The following is an 18278-nucleotide window of genomic DNA, read 5'->3' as shown; positions in this document are numbered from 1 at the left end:
CTACTACCAGGTCTACCATTGAGTAAAAAGAACAGACTAGCTAATGTTCACGGTTTCCACATCAGACCACCAAGAGGAGATATATGCTCTGCGCATATTGCATTACTAACATAAGTATATCCGTGTCCAGATATTAATCTATCCTCCTATGAATCCCCACTATAACAGCTAGATCCCAGAAGTTTATCGAGATCATTCCCCTTTTATCGCTACCACTTGCTAATACCTCTGCTGCTGTTTTGCCTACGGGTTGACGTTCTGCATTGTATGTTTCTAATAATTTCTTGCTTGCTTTTTCTTGAAGTACCAGTGCGAGTTTCCAAGCAAGATTATGAACGTCTGTAATACCAGAGTTTGCACCCTGACCTCCCTATAAGGCATCTGATGAGCAGCATCACCAGCGAGAAAGATATTTCCATGTTGTAGTTGATCTGCTACTCGTACAGATGGTTCCCAAGGAAGTATGCTTTTGATATCTATTTCAAGATCGGGTATTCCTGTTGCAATGCGTAATAAATCTATACATTTCTCTGGAGTGAAATCTGAAGCTTACTCGCCTTTGGAGGGGTCATAAGCGAGATGGAACACCCAACAGTCGTCATTATTGATGGATGTGAATGCCACCTTGATCTCTGAACGTTCGATCAGACAGATGGAAAATTCTCGTTTGTGTACTAGGGATTTGAGACCGGCGTGAAAAAGCATGTTGAGTAAACACCCCATCGTACCTTGTCCAGATGTTGGGACATTAAATCGATTTCGGATAGGTCTTCCTGCTCCATCGGCGGCAATAAGGTACTCTGCACAAACCGAGTAGACAGCGCCAGTTTCTCGGTCTTCGAGTGTGGCCGTAACACTATCACTGTCCTGGTGAATAACAACACATTCCGTATAGAATCTCAAATCACCCCCTCATTTCCTTGCCACATCCACCAAAACTGGCTCAAGCATATCCTGCGTTACAAACGTTCCTTGCACCGGACTAATCGGATCCATCAAACTAGCTCAAGGAAACTTCCCGGGACCATCGGTTGGTTTCTTAGCTTCTATCACTTCCTTGAGCGATTTTCCTTTGTGAATACCCATAGTTGCTTTCATTGAGACACCGGCTTCTCGAAAAGATCGTCTATCCCGAGACCGCGGAATGATTCCATGGTTCGAGCATTAACGGATCGAGCTCGTGGGTGTACGGATGTTCCTGAGTGACGCTTGACGAGGAGAGATTGTATTCCGTGTTGGGAGAGGAAGAGAGAAGCCGATAGACCTACAATGCCACCGCCTATGATCAGGATGGGGATTTGATGCTCAGAGGCCATGGTAAAGAATTGCGTAGTAATGGAGAGACGAGAATGACAGCAAGAAAGAAACAAAGAAAAAAGTAAAGGGATCGAGACAATAGAGAATGAACTTAAGTCTAGTCCTTTGTACTCATACTTGTACTGAAGTTGAGGTGTTCTGATATAGATGGACCTAGATGACGTATATTGAATGGCATTCATTGGTCAAACCACTGGGCTAGTTGTATCCTTCGACCTACCATGGCAATTTGAAATCCGATGCCCGATTTCCCCAATGTTCAAACCAGATATGTGCATAGAAAACTGAGGATACAATATGGTTCACCATAACATTTGAACGAAAACTTAGGTATGACGAATCAAACGATGGACACCTTTGAGATGTGAGGACCCGACGGAGGATTGCTCGGCTCATAATTATTGGCTATCCCTTGAGAGGTATGGACATTCGTAACTGCTATATTGCAGGCTATTCCTTTCACCACAGTGCTGCTCAGGAGTATTGAAATGGATATCTGAGTTCCTAAGAAGCAATCTTTACTTGGAGAAGGATTTGAAAGGAACTGTAAGGATACTCCGTACGAAACGAGTCGAGATATCACTCAATCGCTTAATATCGGGCGCCGAGTCCGCTCTCAAAATACGCTAATGGTAAACGGGATAAGCGCCTCGCCGTAGTTGCCTTGCCGTGCCTCGCCTTGCCTTCCGTCACCTACTAGGTCTTGATTAGATAACGACCAACAACTGAACTTCAATAGCCAAGATCCAAGATCCATTTCAAGAGACAGTAATAAATAATCAGTGGCAGTACGCGCAGCACTGGTAACATGGATTTATAACCCTTAGTCAGACAAATAATAAAGCAGAGCCACTACGACCCCAAATCAAACTTATTCCATACTATTTATTAGTTTGTTCCCGATCTTCCAAGGTTTATTAAGTCTAAAAGTTTATTGTAACCTACACTTTTATTAGACACTTTCTTACCAACCTAATTCTTCTCACTTGTTCAGGTCATCTCTACTTTGATTCACAACACCTCTTCCTCCTTCCACCAAACAACGTGAGAAGGTCTCAGCGAATCCTTCAACATCTCTCACTTGAATCATCAGGTTACATACACCAACAATCACACGCCACTCCTGACTCGTTGCTTGCTTTTGAGGGTCATTCACACCGAGATCACTTTTCTTCGGTAGCCTTGTGTGCCTAGGATCTCGTCGGCTTTGACGAGCCAAGGACCCATTCACAGTCACCATTTCTTCCCAATCTAAAAAGAGAAAGGCGGCTGAGGCGATATCATACGACGACAAGGACGAGACTCGAGCCAACAAACGGATCGCCTCAGCAGCAGCAACGGTAGCTTCTTCTGCAAAACCTATAACACCTCCCTCTCCACAAACCAACAGCAACAGTATCAGTATGGATTCCGAGGACGATTTCATGTCTGGTGCATCCAGTGAAGATGACGTTATGGGTGAGAGTGAGAATGAGGAGGAGTCTGAAGATGGTAATGGTATATTTCCTTAAAACCTTCATAAGCATTTCTCCCACCTTGATGCAATTACTGATACCTTTAATACTATCTAGAGTTCGGTTTTGAAGAATCAGCACCAGACATCAGTTTCAAAGATGACAATTCGCAGAAGAAGAAGGCGACGTTCGACATTAACTACAAGGTTCATCATCCCCAGGATGTGCAAGGTCAGCAGGACGAACTTATAAACGAAGTCAACATGATACTCGACATTCGAAAGGAAGACGCAGCTATTCTCTTGAGGCATTTCAGATGGAACAAGGAACGTTTGATTGAAGATTACATGGATCGCCCGAAAAAAGTTCTTGACGATGCTGGTATGGTGTCGAGTAAATCTGGGCCACCCAAGCTTGAGGTTATACCGGATTTTGTTTGCGATATCTGCTGTGAGGACGAACCTGGCTTACAATCATTTGCCATGAAATGTGGGCACAGATACTGCGTCAACTGCTACAATCAATACCTGATTCAAAAGATCAAGGAGGAGGGAGAGGCAGCTCGTATCCAGTGTCCACATGATGGATGCCGAAGAATCATGGACAGCCACTCTCTAGATCTCCTTGTCGCTGCAGATTTGAAATCACGATATCACGAACTCCTTACCAGAACATACGTTGAGGATAAAGAATTCTTGAAATGGTGTCCCGCTCCAGATTGTCAAAATGCTATCGAATGCGGCATCAAGAAGAAAGATCTCGATAAGGTTGTACCAACAGTCGTATGTGATTGCAAACATCGTTTCTGTTTTGGTTGTATCTTAGCAGACCATCAACCTGCACCTTGTACACTTGTTAAGAAATGGTTGAAGAAGTGCGCGGATGATTCAGAAACTGCCAACTGGATTTCTGCCAACACAAAAGAATGTCCAGAATGTAATTCTACTATCGAGAAGAACGGAGGTTGCAACCATATGACATGTCGGAAGTGCAAACACGAGTTTTGTTGGATGTGCATGGGACTATGGTCGGAGCATGGTACAAGCTGGTACAATTGCAATAGATTTGAAGAGAAGAGTGGCTCCGAAGCTAGAGATGCTCAGGCCAACTCTCGAAAGTCCCTAGAACGTTATTTGCATTACTACAATCGATATGCAAATCATGAACAGTCGGCGAAGTTGGACAAGGATATTTACCATAAGACTGAGAAGAAGATGATTCAACTTCAATCTGCCTCGGGATTATCTTGGATCGAAGTTCAGTACCTTAACTCGGCTAGTCAATCCTTACAAACTTGCCGTCAAACTCTTAAATGGACGTATGCATTTGCCTTCTATCTCCAACGTAACAATCTTACAGAGCTGTTCGAAAATAACCAAAGAGATCTCGAGATGGCCGTCGAAAATTTGTCAGAGATGTTTGAGAAACCGGTTCAGGAACTTGCAGTTCAAAAGTTAAAGGTTGAAATTATGGACAAGACATCCTATTGCAATAAACGTCGGGTCATCCTGCTTGCAGATACGGCCGAAAATCTTGCCAATGGTTCGTGGTCTTGGAGTACAAACTTCTAGATCGCATATTGTTCAGTCTTCGGTCGCTTCTTCGCCAATTTTGACTCAGTCTTGGTAGATGATCAAGAATTTTCAAAGACCAAGGAGCGAGAGCAATACCCGTATCAAATATGCCAGAAGATTTTGTTATACCAACCATCTTTGAGCGATGGTCCTCAAGGTTCCCCTCTACCAGTTCCCAGACCTTAAATGTCTTTTTGTACAGTGATCAAAGCTTCTCTCTGCATCATCGGGCGTTCGTACTGGCTTGTCTCAGTCTCCTTGACACCGGATGTTTTCTTTATTTTCCAAGCACCTATTGCGATTTTCTCGACCTGAATGCCTTCTTACGACACGGGAAGAATAGGTACAAGAACACGGTGCATAATTTCTCTTCTACTTTAGCTATCTGTCTTCGTCCACTCTATCAATCATGGCGTGATGGGGTTATCATATTTGTGTTTTGCTCCTCTTGCTTGCCTTGTCTTTCCGCAAGTCGGCCGGGCGAACTATCTATGCTTTGGTGGATATCGAATGGAAAGGAATTGGTTTGCACTGGTAGGAATTTGGTTTGGTTGGTTGCTGGTCGCTTACTTGCTTGCAATGGATTCGGGGAGTACATAGGGGTGGGTGGTGTATGATCGGATAGGCAGGGCGTAGGTGATTGAGCTAGGTCACCATCGAGCAGATAAAAATAAGAACCCCAAAATTGAGATTCAGATTGAGATTGAGAATGAGAACAAGACCAGAAATAAAGTCTGATTTTGAGGACGGGATCAAATGAGATATGGCGAATCAATGAATTGAGAATTAGCGATGTTACATTGTATTTCGAATATAAAAAGCATAAAAAATTGTATCTTTCTACTACATCGCATGATTCATGACGTCTACACCTGGTGCTTGCTGATGCTGATACTTGTCATACTACTTGTATGCTTCACTCATTTTAAGCTTGAGAAAGTTTCCCAGCTTAAATAGCACTTGAAATAGAGCATAGAGAGTCTATGAGAAGCACAGCACTGGTACATCTAACGAAGCAATGAAATCCAAACAGCACAATCACATTTCACGCATCAAGCAAAGAAAAAGTCATAATCATCAAGTGTCTCTCTTGAGATTCATTACATAGCATTCGTATCTGTCATATCGTACGTAGTGTAGACAGTCTTGCTATCTGATAATATACAGGTGTACCTAGCTTATAGGTAGATGGTGCCAGCGGAGTGGAAAGGGTATGAAAACAACATTGAAGGGAAAGTCAAAACAGAAACGCTTTTTTTTCGTACCGGGGGGGGGGAGGGAATGGTTAAGTATCAGTGATTCTGAGCATCAATGGATGACACTTAAGCCTCAACAAATCCCTTAACATTCTTCAACCATCTCAAGTACTCCTTCTGCTCCTTCATGTCAATATAATCGGGCACGAAAATCGCCAATGCCTGGTTGATTCCTCGCTCATCCAAATATCTCTCCATCAACACCTGTAAATCCTCATCTAAGTTTCCGTAAGGAGGTCCAACATACATGTCTTGACGTTGGTGGACCGCCTCGGTAGTCTTTGCATAGGCGTGCGCGGCATCCGCATAGTAGTACACGCTATCGATGACGATCATGCCATCCTCTGCGACGGTTTCAATGGCGAGCGCACCCTTGCCCTTCTTCTCGACAATGATGTTGACGCGGGCGGGGAAGCCGTGGGACTCGCCTTCGGCGTCGGAGGGGTCTTCAGGGTTCAGCTCGGAGGAGTCCGCGGGGTCGATGTTGGGGTCTTCGTCGGACATGGCGCGGTCTTGGAATTCGTCTGCTTCGGGGTCGTAGGCGTTGAGGTCGGCGATGGAGAAGGAGACGCGGATTCTGTGGGTGGGGTGGAGGTTAGTTTTGGGGATTCTTTGTTTTTTGAGGGTTGTGAGGAGGGGAAGAAGAAGCAGAAGAAGATTTAAAGAAAAAAATGAAATAGGGTAGATAGAAGAGAGTAATTCAAAAGAAAAAGAAAAGAAAAAACCTACTTCTCATCACCAAAGCTTCTAGTCAAAACAACCTCTTCCTGCCCCGGTGTATCCAGAATCTTAAAAGGACCATTCTCCATGTAATCCTTCACACTTGTAGGAAGTTCCTCATGCTCTTTCATCTCCTCCTCCATTTGGATCTCGCTCGCGAGCTTCTCGACTAGCTCGGCATCGCTTTCTGGAGCAGCAGACTTGGCTCTGATGCTCGAAGTGGAAAATGCAGATGCGCATTGGAGTCTTGAGGCAGGGAAAGCGGTTTGGAGGAGGGAGGGACGGGTTGCGGTCTTGATGGCGGTGTTGGTGAGACCGCGGGCAACTCGTGGTGCTGAGCGGGTGAGAGTACGGAGGGAAAGCATGATGAATTTGTTTATGCTTTGGTTTCGAATTGAGTTTTTGGGGTTGATGTGGTATAAAATTGTGATGTGGAAGATTTTACAGTTTGATCTCTTGAGCTCGCCTCTGAGGGACTTTTTTTGAGCACGGAAAAAAAGGTGGATCTTATAAAATTGAGATGATTTCATAGGCTGTTTTCACAAAGGTATTTTCAAACTGAGAATTAATTCGATTGGCTTTTCAGGTATTAGTTACTACTCCTTATGTACTCGAAAAGTGGTTTATTATTCCAAGTTTATTATTTGTAGATTTGTTGAATGTCTCAACTCTATTCAAAGTTTCAAACATGCAAACCCCATGGCACAAATAACAACAATATCGTCCGAACCATATCATCCGCAATTTGCTCCCGCAATTTTGGGTATTGATATAAACTCCACTAACGCCGCCAGTTCTACTTAAGTCAATCATGAAGATCCTTTGGGTGGGAATTTAGTCTCTTGAATATGTCCACTGCTCGACAAGCGCACCCATTTCAAGGTGTTAAGATATGACCATGTATTTTTTTCCCATAGCGCAAAAGCCATCACATTATCCGAATCAGTGAGGTCTGGTAGATCTGTACATTGTTAGTCGTTGACTTCAAAGTTCCTCAGGTAGAGTATTGACGAACAGAATCCATTTTCATATTCCTTCTCGTCCGCTGCGATTTTGATTTTCAAGAGGTCCTCCCTTGTACTCGCAGGACGTCCAGGACGACGCTCTTTCTTTATAGCATTGAGCTCTTCATCGTTTTGGTGTACGAAACTGGATGCATTGTGATTAGACGGAAAGCGTTGAAAGTATGGTTGTTTGGGGGACCGCATTACGTTTTTATGAGACTATGGATCGCATCGAGCTCGAGTGGCTTCACTCCATTTTCTTTTATGGCATTCTGAAAATAGAGAGCTCGCTCCACTATGAGATTATGTTAATTGAATTGAAGCTTGCACACATCGGTTGAAGTACATACATATGGGACGATTATGCCTCTTTCTCTCAGCAGCCATTCTTTCTAATTTATCATCTCTTCCTCCTGCTCTTCTTAAACTCATAGAATCCCGAGACCCTTCGTGTAAAGCTGTAACTTCTCCTCCTCTCTTCTTCGAGATATGCTTCGACGTTTTCTTGAGACTTTTTGGCATCGTGAAGGTTGTGATTGATTGATCGAAGTGTATTAGATTGAAAATGTTGATGGTATGCAGGTAAAGTTGTAGATACTCGGTTCTTGAACTTTTTTTCCATATCGGAATCTTTATCGCAAAATTCCCCGCTTGATGAAATGTACGCTAGCAGGGATATGAGGTCCCAAACTCACCTGCAAAAAAGGGTGCGCCGCCAATCAATTTCATGGTTGCCGTAGTGAAGCCAAAGGAAGTTCCTTGGTGTTCGACGCGCCTTCCACACGCGTTCTTTCTATCATGCAGGTTTAAGTGGATGGGCATTTTAGACTTCGAACTTTGATATCAACATCTTATCGACTTCTTCACAACAACCTACGACAACTTCAACGACCATTGAACACTTATAAGTAATAGTATTCTCTTCCCCTTATCCATGTCTTGACCTACACATTCGTTTCATTCTTTGCTCGCCACCCTACGACATCTAATTCATGGTTAATGGTCTGATGGTTCCTCGAATCTCCCTCTATTGATTCGTTTGCTTTGTGTTGCTAACATCATTGTCAATATGGGGATCAGTGGTATGTATATAAATGATTGATAATTGCTACGAGTTTTCTTATGTTAATCACCTATAGGCCTTCTCCCTTTGCTTAAATCCATACAAAAGCCATGTAATTTGAAGAAGTTCGATGGCAAAACCCTCGGGGTGGATGCTTATGGCTGGCTACATCGTGGAGCTGTATCATGTGCTTTGGAACTTGCCATGGGAAAGCCAACAAGAAAGTAGGGAGACCGAGACAAGCCTAGGAAGAAATAGCTAACCCAAAAAGCAGATATGTTGAGTATTGTGTGCACCGGGTACGGATGCTGCTCCATTTTGGCGTCACTCCTTACTTGATATTCGATGGAGATTACTTGCCAAGTAAGGCTGTGACAGAGAAGGACAGAGAAAAGCGTCGGAAAGATAGTAAACGACTTGGGCAAGAGTTATTAAATGCCGGAAAGACTTCCCAAGCGTACATGGAATTTCAAAAAGCAGTCGATGTAACTCCAGAGATGGCCCGCCATGTTATTGATGAGTTGAAAGAGATGGGAGTACAATATATTGTAGCTCCATATGAAGCCGATGCCCAAATGGTCTACCTGGAGCGAAAAGGCATAATCGATGGAATATTATCTGAGGACTCTGATCTTCTAGTATTCGGTGCTAAATGTCTTCTTACCAAGTTGGACCAGTATGGAAATTGTATCGAGGTCAACAAGGCCGATTTCTGCGCTTGCAAAGATGTTAATTTGACGGGCTGGTCTGACGCCGAGTTTCGAAGAATGGCAATACTAAGTGGGTGCGATTATTTGCCTAGTATGAGCAATATGGGCCTAAAGACAGCCTATCGGTTGGTTCGGAAGCATAAGACGATCGAGAACGTCCTCCGTATGATTCAATTTGACGGAAAATTTCACGTACCGAAAAATTACCTGGAATCTTTTTACCAAGCCGAATTCACCTTTTTACATCAAAGAGTTTTCTGTCCCCACTCTCTCACTTTAGTGCTCCACACCCAACCCGATCTTCCACTCACGGAAGATCAAACCCAATTTATTGGGCACGACGTTTTACCAGAAATTGCCCAAGGAGTTGCGAAAGGCGATTTGAATCCTATCACCAAGCAACCTATCATCACTGGGCGCAGAAGCAAGATGGCAAATCCTTTCATGGCTTCGAAGAGATCTGTATCCACAAGCGATCTCAAGAAGGGTGTTTCAATCGAGACATATTTCAAAGCCAAGAGGACTCCTCTTGCGGAACTGGACATCAATTCCTTTACACATTCTCGTAGTCAACAGGAGGTTCTTTCTCGCAATCCTGGCTCATGGGTTGCTGAACCAGTCCGCCTTCATCTGCAACGAGCTACCACCGATCTCGAGCCCCAATTACCTCCTCATGCCACTTCGCAAAGACCCGTTTCGACTGGAAGAAGAGTGATGTCGCCCACAGAGTCTCGTCCACAAAAGCGTGCTCGTCTATGTGAAGATGATTCCTCTCTCCAAACACCCGGAACTGGCCAAAAAGTGGAACTTGGTCGAAGCCGGTTCTTTGCAGACGGATTCGAGGATGATAGTCCAAGCGTTAACAAGGTCTCCAAGAAAAAGAATAAACAGAAGGAAGATATTACCATCTTCTCGGATGATTCCATTGAGGAAGCGATGATGAGCATTCCAGATGTCGATAACTACTTGACAAACAAGCAGCCCAAAATCAAAATTTTCAGAGACGCTTCATTCAAATCTACTCTTGACTCACCGCAAAGCACAAGTACGTTAACCGAGCACGATCAGACTGAAAAGTCCCAGGACACGGTCCCTAGCCTCGAATCTTCGACCTCCAGTAGGAATTCATCTGAGCAACCTCCATCTCCGATCCCCGAATCGTCCACCCCGTTTCCAAGTCTGAAAAGCAGGTATTCTTTTGATGCTTCGACTCTGAGAACGCCAAAGACCATTTTCAACCAAGGTCTTCCAACTCCAACTTCCTCCTCGGCTCAGTCCCAATCGAAGATTCCTGTTTCAACAAAGTTAACCACTGCAGCTTCAAAGAAATCCCTTGCCACCTCTACTAGATCTGTTCTCACGCCTCTTCAACGATTGAGTGCTGTCGCACACAACCGCTTCAACCTACCACCAACACCACCAATGACGCCTATGGCGCCTATGCTTTCTGCTGGTCCCATCGCCTTTCTTCGAGGGACAACCGGCCTTTCTTCCCCCGAAAACAGCAAAGATAACAAATCAAACTTGGCAGACGTTAAACCGGCATCCATTCCATTGCCCCCAGTTGATGCGATTGAGGAGGCTGCTTTGAATTCAAAGGGTAGCGAGGATATGATTATACCAGACAGCGAGGGAGAGGATGAGCAATTGTCACCTATCGAAGAGGGACAAAGTAAGAATTTTGGCCTCCATTTGGGACGGTTTGTATATGCTGGTTAAAGATGCTGAGAAGACCTACTCGGATATGATGAACACTATGACCCTACAGCATGAAGGAAAGCTACGAACACATCGACAATGCTAAGAGTAAGAATAACGAAACTTGATCGACACGCATACTACAAGCAGCAGATGAGCAAACATTATTGGATTAATTGTTACTGTTAGATTTACTATATTGGAGTTTGGAGCGAAGGATTAATTCCGGAATTGTGGCATGGGAGGAATAACAAAAGATTGTTTGGTGTTGGGAGTAATAGAAAGCTAAGAGAAAGATTCATTGTGTGTTTCTCATTGCAAGTGAGAAGAGAGAGATGGGAAAATAGATGAAGGCAAAAATGATATCCTGTTGCTCTTGTTTTTGAGCCTTGAATAAGGCTATTAGTTATGGTTAGGATTAGTATTGAATAGGATGGAATGAGCAACGATGATTCAAAATAATGTGTTTATGGTTGATTTAAATTTGTCTTTGAAAATGTTCTGTGAAGTCATGATGAAAGGGAGGAGTATATTGTGCTGTCGCCGCATTTTTCGGTTTCTTTGGCTCAAGTCCCGGTTAGCTCCAAAAAGGTCTTCTGTCTTAGTAGTGAGTGAAAATCGGAAAAATCCAAATCCCCGGTGAGCTTTTTACTGTAGATTTATCTTTATCAAGTCAATGGTTCCTCCTCCATTTGGTGAGAATCATCATCGCGAGAAGGTTAGTTACCTAGTTGTCTAGTTTTCTAGTGAGTGAGTGAGTATGTGAAGTCAGATAGATATCATATTATCTAGTACCTGGTGAAATATCTTGGTCATTTGGTCATTTGATAATTCTGTAATTCTGTAATTTGGTAATTCGAGTCTGGCTGGCTGTTTGGCGGTCTGTTTGGATATAGATGGGATTGTGGTTGTGGTTGTGGTTGTGCATGTGGATGGGGATGAGATTGTAGTGATAGATGGGAGATGGGAGATGGGAGATGGGAGATGGGAGATAGTACTTAGATGGGAGGTATATACCTAATAAGTACTCGAGTAAGTAATAAGTAGTAAGTAGTAAATAGATAGTAGTAATAGTAGTAATGATGGAATGAACTCCAAGAGAACGCCTAGCTAAATAGGAATATAGTTATAATCATAATCATAATTATAGTCATAATCATAATCATAATCATAATCAAGACTATAATCAAGATCAAGATCATAATAAATCAACAAATATACAAGCTACAAGCTACTGTGCTCTGTATACCATCACATCATTTAGCCATCCATCCATTCATCCATCCATCCATCCATGACTTCAATCAATCCATCCATACCTTCACTCCAAACTTCCAAAGAAAGAATCACAAAGTCAAAAAGCCCGAGACATTTCATATAACCGTATATAATTGTACTTGTATATAAATCCCAGATTTTCATTCAATATCTCAACTTAATACAATCAATCATCTACTCCTCAATCATCTTCACACTCCTCAGTCAGCCAGCCAACCTACACCAGTATATCGATCGATACAAGCAAGCAAGCAAGCAAGCAGTAGCAAAAAAAACCATACCACAATACAAGACAAAAAAAAGGGAGAATGAGATTATGTAACGCCCACTTGTCCAACCAGATGATATTTAAAAAAAGTAAAATAAAAAAAAGTAAAATAAAAAAAGTTATAGTAACCCTATCAGGAATTCTTCTTGTAAAGTAATCCTTTCCCTATCTCCCATCCATAATCTCTTGATTCCATCCTAGCCTAGCCTGTCCATATAAACTCCGGGTAAGCTTCTATGCTTTACTTTACGTGAAGAATATCTTCCCTGTCATTCCAGTTGTCCATATCCCCATCCAACCCTATCCATTTAATCGTCCCTAAACAATAGTCTCGCTCTCCTCGCCAGTCGCAATAATAGGAACTGGTAATCCACGATCCGGGCTTTGTAACACCAATTGCTCATGTCTCCTCGCTCTAATGAAATCGCTAAATGCTCTAATCAAGATGAACCATCCAACAATCATCAATGCATACGCAAACCATTCATTACTAGCGATATCACCAATTCCTCCACTTCCCGAATCCATTCCTGCAGTAGCAGCCGCATTAACCTTGTCGGGGTCGAAATCATGAGAATTTGGATCGGGAGGTTGAGCATATGATGCATCATTTCCCCCTGAAGGTGGCGTAACGACATTATTTGTTCCTTTCATATAGAAACCATATTGAATAAGCGTAATTCCGAGACCGGCACGAGATCCATTTTTGGCGGCGTGAGTGGTATGTAACAGATATGTGAGGAGAAAACCAACGAGTTGGAAAGACATGGATATCATGGCGTTCCAGATAAAAGAGAATAAAGAGCCAACTGGAAGACCTTCGACGTATACTTCATCTAATCCACCCAATCCGGGAGCGAGAATGGTGGTTTCCCAGTACGGTGGTGCGGCATCTGCGGCTGCTTGTTCGTATGTCTAAAATTAATTAGTACAAGTTCACAACACTATAATATGTATACATACAGGAGGATGTTCTTCTTGTTTCTCGCCTCTCTCAGGCTTAGCACTTAGATTCGCAAAAACACCATCAGAACCCGAACCACCGCCATAAACTCTTCCACCTGTTGGCGGTACAAATGTCGGCACGACGGTTACTGTTCTCTGAGTAGTTGGTCGATCGTCGCTCGTCGTTTCATTCAATCTCTCCGTTGACGACGAAGGATTTCCACGCATTAATCGTTGCCTATCATCTCCATCGTTATCCTCATCATCAGATCCATCATCAAAAGTATCCGCTAGATTTTGGTCGACGGGCGCTACGTGATGTCGTGAAGAGGGAGAGGAACCTCGCGATCGGAAGGATGGTGGAGGGGATGTAGGTGTCGGAGGGGTATCTTCATCGTTCGCAGATACCTATTTCAAAATGTATCAGTATGTATTCTCTTTTTGAATCATAGCCATAGCATCCACTACACAGATCGTGGCGCGGATTAGGTGGGGATTACGCACCCTCTCATATCGTTGCGAACTCATCTTAAAATTGAGTTGGGTATTCGAATAAGACAGAAAAGAAAAAAGAACCAAGGAACAAAACTCGAGTTGTGAGCGAATGAATGTAAAGGGTTGGGGGGAGAAAAAGGCGTAGGTCGTGAAGTAGGTGAAAGGAAGAAAAGGAAAGGTTGTTTGTGTGAAGGAGGAGACAGGAGAGTTAGAGGGAAAAGAAGTAGAAGTGGAAGGTCGTGGAGCAGGATGGTCCTTTCGGCTTTGTTTGAGATATGAGATGGGTTATAATATTGTTAGGTGGTACTCTTGTTATTTATTAGTATACCTAATAAGATAAAGTCTGTAGCGCCACATTCATTCGCTAGAAATCATTGACATTTTCGATGGAGATGGACGAGGCGCAGTAAGGACTGGTGAACGGCTTTTTGGATTAATAAGGGGATGAACAATGGGATTTATTATTGTGATAGAATTGGATTAGAATTATGCAGAAATATGTGGTAAATATATAACTTACATACGATCGTCTATATGTTTTATAATACCCAGGTACTCAAAGTTCCCTAATGATTCTTCCGAGATGAGATTCCCAACTTATGATTATTAACCCCGTGCCTAACGAGATCTCTTACAAATCATGCCCCCAAGTCCCAAGTCACCTGCCCCCAATTCTCGCATCAAACTCTCCCAAATCTACTAACCACACACCCATCACATTCCCCAACCCCAACTAATCACACACCACCCTACCCAATCTCTAACATCCAAATATAGCAGCACCGCACCAAGTTACAACATGCACCACCACCACCCACTAATAAAACTCACCAACTCTCTTTTCTATTCCTCTCTAGGCTCTAGCGCACCCTAGAAGCATCATTCATTCCCATTCACCATTCTCCCAAAAGTCATGACCGCATACGGTACCTACCACCCACATATCGAGTATCTTATCTATCCATCACATCCATAATATAATCTGCATTGAAAATCCATTTTATTTCTCCCCCTCTAATTCTACGAGATACAGAAGATTCCCTGTCCATCTCTTTGTGAATATTTTGTATCAGAGATTTTAATTTATTGAAAACATCATGTCGCAATCGGTAAGCTTTGGTTTTCTTTAACTTTTGTCTGTACCTCTGTTTTTGATATCGATGGTGGTGGTGTTTGGGAAATCAAATCCTTGAACTTGTTTCGGGGGCGAGCTATGATGGGATGTGCTCGCTTGGGCTAGAAGTCTAGATCTTCATGTCATGGGATGAACTGGATAGGATAGGATGGGGTGGAGTAGTTATGTTATGAAGACTGTTTGAACTTCTTACTCTGCATAAGCTATATCCTCATTCTATTCAACGCCTCCCTGTCCTGCCCCCCTCCTTCTTCCCCCCTCTTACCTCTTATCCCCTCCTCCCTACCTCCTACTCCCCTTTTCCCAATTCCCTCCCATTCCTCCCTTGCCCTCCCCTCCCAAACCCAAACTCCCCAACTAACACCTCCAGCCCGCCACCCGCCACTACCTCCGCGCCCTCTCCCGCTGGCCCAAAGACGCTCTCCGTCCCGAAGCCCAATTCCAAGACGCCATCCGACGCCGTCTCGAACGCATATCCACTGCTGGAAACTTCAATGAAAAGAAAGAGCTCGGCCAGGTAAACGCATTGTATAGTTTAGTTGAGAATCGGTATTTGGGGAAGGTATGTTTAATTCATTTTCAGGAATCAGGGAGAGGGAGAGATGGAGGGAGAAGAAGATGGAGGGCAGAGAATACTTTATATTCTATTTTCTCAAGAAAAGAAGAAACAAAAGAAAGGAAAATAATTAAAAAGAAACCCCTAACTAACACGCCCCCCCCTCAATCTAGTACCCCCTCACAAGCAAAACCCTCAAACCCGCCAGCAACCCAACATACTACGAAGATCTCGTGAAAGAGCTCGAAGAGGCACCGAATAGGAGTTGGTTTCAACAGCAGGTGAATAGATGGAAGGGAGCTTTACGATTTCAATGAGTGGTTTACTTATGTTGTAAACAAATATGACGGTGATGAATGAAAGGGGAGGGAAAAAGAAGAAGGGGTAAAATTAGGATGTATATAAATAGGTAGGAAATGGAATGGAATGGAATTTCGTAAATATTAGGTCTTTCGTACGTTTGATTGATTTATGAGTCTGATGATTACAAGATGTCTGGAGCGAAGGATGAAGAGATGGTTGCATAAGTGTTTGTATCACTCGGTAAACAGAGGGGTATATATTCATTGGGAAATCATAATATATTCGTTCATTGAAGGATATATACTCGAGCTTTGAAACTTTGAATCTCTAGCTAGATACCAGGCTTTTTCTTTCTTGTTTTCTTTTCCTTCTTCGTTCCTTTCAATGTGCCCAAGAGTAAGGGAAGTGCAATAGCAACTCTTGCTCTGTACTTACATATGTACATACGAAGCACAAAGCACACAGCTCATCCCTCCATTCCTCCTACCGAGACTACAACGTTCGATATCCAAATCTGCAAGCTATGATTCCACTGCGAAGCTGGTACTCTCGAGTTATATTACGGAATTCTACGAGGCCTGTCGATTCTTCACTGTGTGCCCAAAATGCATCACCCCTTCCCTTCTCTCCCGTCCCTCCCCATCACCTTCCCCTAAATAAGCCTCCCATTCGGATCCACTCTCCCCATCAACTCAATACTCTGTTCATACATCGTAAACACAATCCCACCACTCAGAATCAATCTTCCCAATCGCGGCAACGCCCCACTCCAAAACGTAAACAAGCCCTCATTCTTCACAATCAAACTCGCGCAGTGAAAACTATTCTTATACAGCGTTCGCGCCTCGATACTCTGCATGCGCGTCTTGACCGTATCAAGCGGTTGCGTTACATACACCGTGATGATACCTGCTAACCCCCCGATTCCAAAAGTAGATAAAGCGCCTAGTTTTTCGCCCGGCGCGGTATAGGATTGTGCGAGCTGTCGCAGCGAAGTGTAGGAGCCGAAACGGACAGCGGAATTGGCAGATTGACGAGCGGTGGTGGGCACGAAACCTTGGAAGAATCCGCGTAGGCCTCTTTCGCGGGCAATGATGGGGACGGCGTGGAGAAAGCCTCGAAGACGGGGTTTGGCGGATTTGCGGTCGTCGATTCTGGGGTGTGTTAGGGGTTTTTGAGTTTGGAGAGGGGTGGGGGGAGCGGGGAGCGGGGTGTTACAATGTAGTTTTGATACTCTCGAAAGGCGTGACTGCTAATAGACTCTCCGTAACACCAGCTCCAAATCCAGCAATTACAGTTCTGGGCCCGGAAATCTTTCCATCCGCGTCTTGGAGTAGTGCTTTGTATTGATCGAATGCGACGAATCCTATTTGCGATTGAGATTAGCATTCATTTGTTCACACCCACAACTCTCCCACAGTATCAATTCCCCCCTCTCCTCTCTATTCCCCCAACCATCCCAACCCCAATCCCAATCCCAATCCCCCAAAGCTAACCAAGAAGAAGAAAAAACATACTAATCCCCGCCTTCAACGAATTCCCAATAATCAACGTCGTACACCCCGCATACCACGCGCTCCCAAATTTCGGCCACGGCAACTTCCCACTCTCGGGCAATCTTCTATTCAGCTGCGTTCGTGTCTTTGCGAATTCAAACGGATACGTGATGGCGATTTCGACGGCGCCGGCGGTGCTTCCTGCGATGATGCTGCGCAGTGCGGAGGGTCTTTGTTTGGGGTTTTCCTGCGCGGGAGGAGTGGTTGAGGACATGATGAGGAAGTATCGCAGAGATACTGCGGGTGTGGAGGGGTGGGAAGGTAGATGGATATGAGAATTACAATGACAATAGCAGTTCAAAATTCAAAATGTGAAATAGAAACCTAGACTCTATTCGAAGGAACAAAAAGAGCTATCAACAGGGACTCATGCGGGCGGGAAATACTTTTTCGTGCCTGTGTTTATTTTACTTGGGCATTGTCACTTGTGATGCAATCATATCGTTGAAACCGATGCTCGGTGCTGGCCGCTTTTAGCGAGGGGTATTTTGGTTATTGATTGATAGATCGACGGACTGATCATGAGATCTGCTTGATTCACTAATAAGTACTAGCTATAGTATTATGGATACTGGCTGGAATCCGAATGTGCAAGCAAGTTCAATGCAGAGGTCTATTCCTATTTTCATAGGTATACCCATCTTCATATATCCCATGACGTTGACTTGTATCTTTGGCTTCACATTCTTTCGTGCAGGTGATAATTGCTTGCCGCTTTAATTTGCCTGCCTTCACTCTCCAAGTTACCAAAATTAAATCATCATCCGTCACAAGTGCACAGCGAAATGAATATTATAACATTTGAAATTCTTGTTTTGCAATATACTCGTACAGTCAAAAGGTATAGAACTATTCAGTCATGCAAAGACAGGCAGTCTAATGTACAACCAGGATTGTATGCGCGTGGATTGAAACCCCAACCCAATCAATACTCCATATGCATTTC

At 43.7% G+C, this 18278-nt stretch overlaps 8 protein-coding genes across 8 annotated transcripts; 3 read left to right on the top strand and 5 right to left on the bottom strand.

The window, feature by feature from the left end:
* Positions 1 to 549: 549 nt before the first annotated feature.
* On the bottom strand, positions 550 to 1316 carry EAF01_001223 (uncharacterized protein; the record flags this gene model as incomplete). The annotated part of the gene is made up of 2 exons (XM_038909473.1): positions 550 to 867; positions 1107 to 1316. The coding sequence occupies 2 exons, from the start codon at positions 1314 to 1316 to the stop codon at positions 550 to 552; spliced, it is 528 nt and encodes a 175-aa protein (XP_038774285.1).
* Positions 1317 to 2720: 1404 nt separating this feature from the next.
* Positions 2721 to 4342, top strand: EAF01_001222 (uncharacterized protein; the record flags this gene model as incomplete). The annotated part of the gene is made up of 2 exons (XM_038909472.1): positions 2721 to 2814; positions 2889 to 4342. The coding sequence occupies 2 exons, from the start codon at positions 2721 to 2723 to the stop codon at positions 4340 to 4342; spliced, it is 1548 nt and encodes a 515-aa protein (XP_038774284.1).
* A 1325-nt stretch (positions 4343 to 5667) lies between these two features.
* EAF01_001221 (uncharacterized protein) lies at positions 5668 to 6686 on the bottom strand (the record flags this gene model as incomplete). The annotated part of the gene is made up of 2 exons (XM_038909471.1): positions 5668 to 6178; positions 6331 to 6686. The coding sequence occupies 2 exons, from the start codon at positions 6684 to 6686 to the stop codon at positions 5668 to 5670; spliced, it is 867 nt and encodes a 288-aa protein (XP_038774283.1).
* Positions 6687 to 7130: 444 nt separating this feature from the next.
* EAF01_001220 (uncharacterized protein) lies at positions 7131 to 7847 on the bottom strand (the record flags this gene model as incomplete). Its single annotated transcript, XM_038909470.1, has 4 exons — positions 7131 to 7282; positions 7337 to 7470; positions 7533 to 7620; positions 7676 to 7847. 4 exons carry the CDS (start codon positions 7845 to 7847, stop codon positions 7131 to 7133), a joined length of 546 nt encoding a protein of 181 aa, XP_038774282.1.
* Positions 7848 to 8085: 238 nt separating this feature from the next.
* Positions 8086 to 11255, top strand: EAF01_001219 (uncharacterized protein). The gene is made up of 3 exons (XM_038909469.1): positions 8086 to 8407; positions 8465 to 8612; positions 8663 to 11255. The coding sequence occupies exons 1-3, from the start codon at positions 8395 to 8397 to the stop codon at positions 10815 to 10817; spliced, it is 2316 nt and encodes a 771-aa protein (XP_038774281.1). The 5' UTR covers positions 8086 to 8394; the 3' UTR covers positions 10818 to 11255.
* Positions 11256 to 12660: 1405 nt separating this feature from the next.
* On the bottom strand, positions 12661 to 13815 carry EAF01_001218 (uncharacterized protein; the record flags this gene model as incomplete). The annotated part of the gene is made up of 3 exons (XM_038909468.1): positions 12661 to 13257; positions 13306 to 13695; positions 13792 to 13815. The coding sequence occupies 3 exons, from the start codon at positions 13813 to 13815 to the stop codon at positions 12661 to 12663; spliced, it is 1011 nt and encodes a 336-aa protein (XP_038774280.1).
* Positions 13816 to 14454: 639 nt separating this feature from the next.
* EAF01_001217 (uncharacterized protein) lies at positions 14455 to 16001 on the top strand. Its single transcript, XM_038909467.1, has 4 exons — positions 14455 to 14708; positions 14816 to 14891; positions 15288 to 15479; positions 15647 to 16001. The coding sequence occupies exons 2-4, from the start codon at positions 14880 to 14882 to the stop codon at positions 15788 to 15790; spliced, it is 348 nt and encodes a 115-aa protein (XP_038774279.1). The 5' UTR covers positions 14455 to 14708; positions 14816 to 14879; the 3' UTR covers positions 15791 to 16001.
* A 427-nt stretch (positions 16002 to 16428) lies between these two features.
* On the bottom strand, positions 16429 to 17546 carry EAF01_001216 (uncharacterized protein; the record flags this gene model as incomplete). Its single annotated transcript, XM_038909466.1, has 3 exons — positions 16429 to 16930; positions 16995 to 17142; positions 17294 to 17546. 3 exons carry the CDS (start codon positions 17544 to 17546, stop codon positions 16429 to 16431), a joined length of 903 nt encoding a protein of 300 aa, XP_038774278.1.
* Positions 17547 to 18278: the final 732 nt, after the last annotated feature.

This window comes from Botrytis porri, assembly GCF_014898465.1.
Source record: "Botrytis porri strain MUCL 3234 chromosome Unknown BPOR_002, whole genome shotgun sequence".
In the NCBI taxonomy this organism is placed as follows: domain Eukaryota; kingdom Fungi; phylum Ascomycota; class Leotiomycetes; order Helotiales; family Sclerotiniaceae; genus Botrytis; species Botrytis porri.
The sequence above is the reverse complement of the archived record's forward strand: the minus strand, read 5'-3'. Positions and strand labels throughout refer to the sequence as shown.

Bases quoted from the DNA above. Each gene is read 5' to 3' on its own strand.
- EAF01_001219 (XM_038909469.1), top strand. The intron at 8,613-8,662 runs GTAGGGAGACCG...CCCAAAAAGCAG, and splicing joins ATGGGAAAGCCAACAAGAAA to ATATGTTGAGTATTGTGTGC.
- EAF01_001217 (XM_038909467.1), top strand. The intron at 15,480-15,646 runs GTATGTTTAATT...CCCTCAATCTAG, and splicing joins AGAATCGGTATTTGGGGAAG to TACCCCCTCACAAGCAAAAC.